The 1,340-nt window shown below is 38.9% G+C and overlaps 1 protein-coding gene across 1 annotated transcript in view; it reads right to left on the minus strand.

Annotated features, from left to right (window-relative positions):
- Positions 1-948: 948 nt before the first annotated feature.
- LOC107045295 overlaps positions 949-1,340 on the minus strand; it is a 1,240-nt gene continuing 848 nt past the window's right edge. The window contains exon 3 of the mRNA XM_015267509.1: positions 949-1,167. Within this exon, the coding sequence (XP_015122995.1) occupies positions 949-1,167 (219 nt within the window). The remainder of the gene's footprint in view (positions 1,168-1,340) is intronic.

A 1,340-nucleotide genomic window follows, 5' to 3' on the forward strand; every position in this document is an offset into this window, starting at 1 on the left:
AAGTAACGAGTTACTACTGGGGAATTTTCTAGGGGATTTGACCGATGAAGTAGAGGGTTACGGAGAAGGGAGTTTCATTACGTCTTTTGTCTCAGGCGGTCCTAAATTTTATACTAATCGTGTAAAGAAACCTGATGGAACCATCGCAGAAGTTAGTAAAATAAAAGGGGGTAGGCTTAATTACGAGACGCGTAAACATATTCGATTTGTGTCCTCGTTGTCGATGGGGTAGAGCCTTACCAGTTCAACTACAAGGGTATACGACAGACAATGTACCATGACGTCATCACGAAACCCAAGATCAAGATTATCCGCGCGACGGGCACAAAACAAAGGCTTGATAATGGCGCTGCAACCCTCCCCTACGGACATAAGACAAAACGACGCGCGCTTGAACCCGACGAATGAGAACTATTTTAGGTTTTTAAGGTAGCGATTAGGGATTAGATGTAAGACTTAGTATTAAGAATTAGACATAAGATTTAGTTTTAGAATTTATGCTAGATATAAGCTAGATTAAGTTTTTTAGATTTTATTTAAGTTGAGATTTTTTTTTGTAATTTTTCGTAAAAAACTAATAAACATTTTTTTTTAATTCAAACTAGATATAAGTTTTTAAATGTAAGGTTTTTGATGTAATTTTTTTTAAAGAATAAATTTTTTAATAAAAAAAACAAACGTGGACAGTTGTTCTGTTAGTCGCTTAAATTTAAAGGGAAGTAAATTTTTGGAGGTATTTCATTTTTGAAACGAAGAAGAGGAATATATAATGTTTTTTTTTTAATTCAAAAACCCTAATTCAAAAAATACATTTTTTTTAAATCTAAAACTTAAACCTAAAACTTGAAACTAAAACTTAAAACTAAAAATACATTAAAAAAAAAGAAAATACATTATATTATTATCAGTGTTATTGTTGTTGTGGTCCCCTCGCGGCGGCTGTGTGCCTCACTCCCACTCCTCAAGGTCCCAGCTGTCCTCGCTCTGGTCTGGACGGGGCGGGGCGTCCCCGAAGAGGAGGTGTAGGTCCCACAGATCCTCCACGTCATATAGAGCGAGGGCCTGCTCATCCTCGATCTCCCACTTCCGGGCCTCACGCCTTAGAGCCCGGGTCCACTGAGCTCTGGGGGTGAGTGGCCCAAGTCCGCCCTCCCACCGGTCGCCTCTCTGAAACAAAAAAAAAAAACGTCAATTAATCAATTAAGATGATGACAAATGAGAAAAGATAGTAGTTTGGGAATGTGTGTGTGTGTGTATGTGTGTGTGTGTGTGAGAGAGAGAGAGAGAGAGAGAGAGAGAGAGAGAGAGAGAGAGAGAGAGAGAGAGAGAGAGAGAGAGAG

Source organism: Diachasma alloeum, unplaced genomic scaffold (assembly GCF_001412515.2).
Source record: "Diachasma alloeum isolate Michigan unplaced genomic scaffold, Dall2.0 Dall_scaffold_00910, whole genome shotgun sequence".
NCBI lineage: Eukaryota > Metazoa > Arthropoda > Insecta > Hymenoptera > Braconidae > Diachasma > Diachasma alloeum.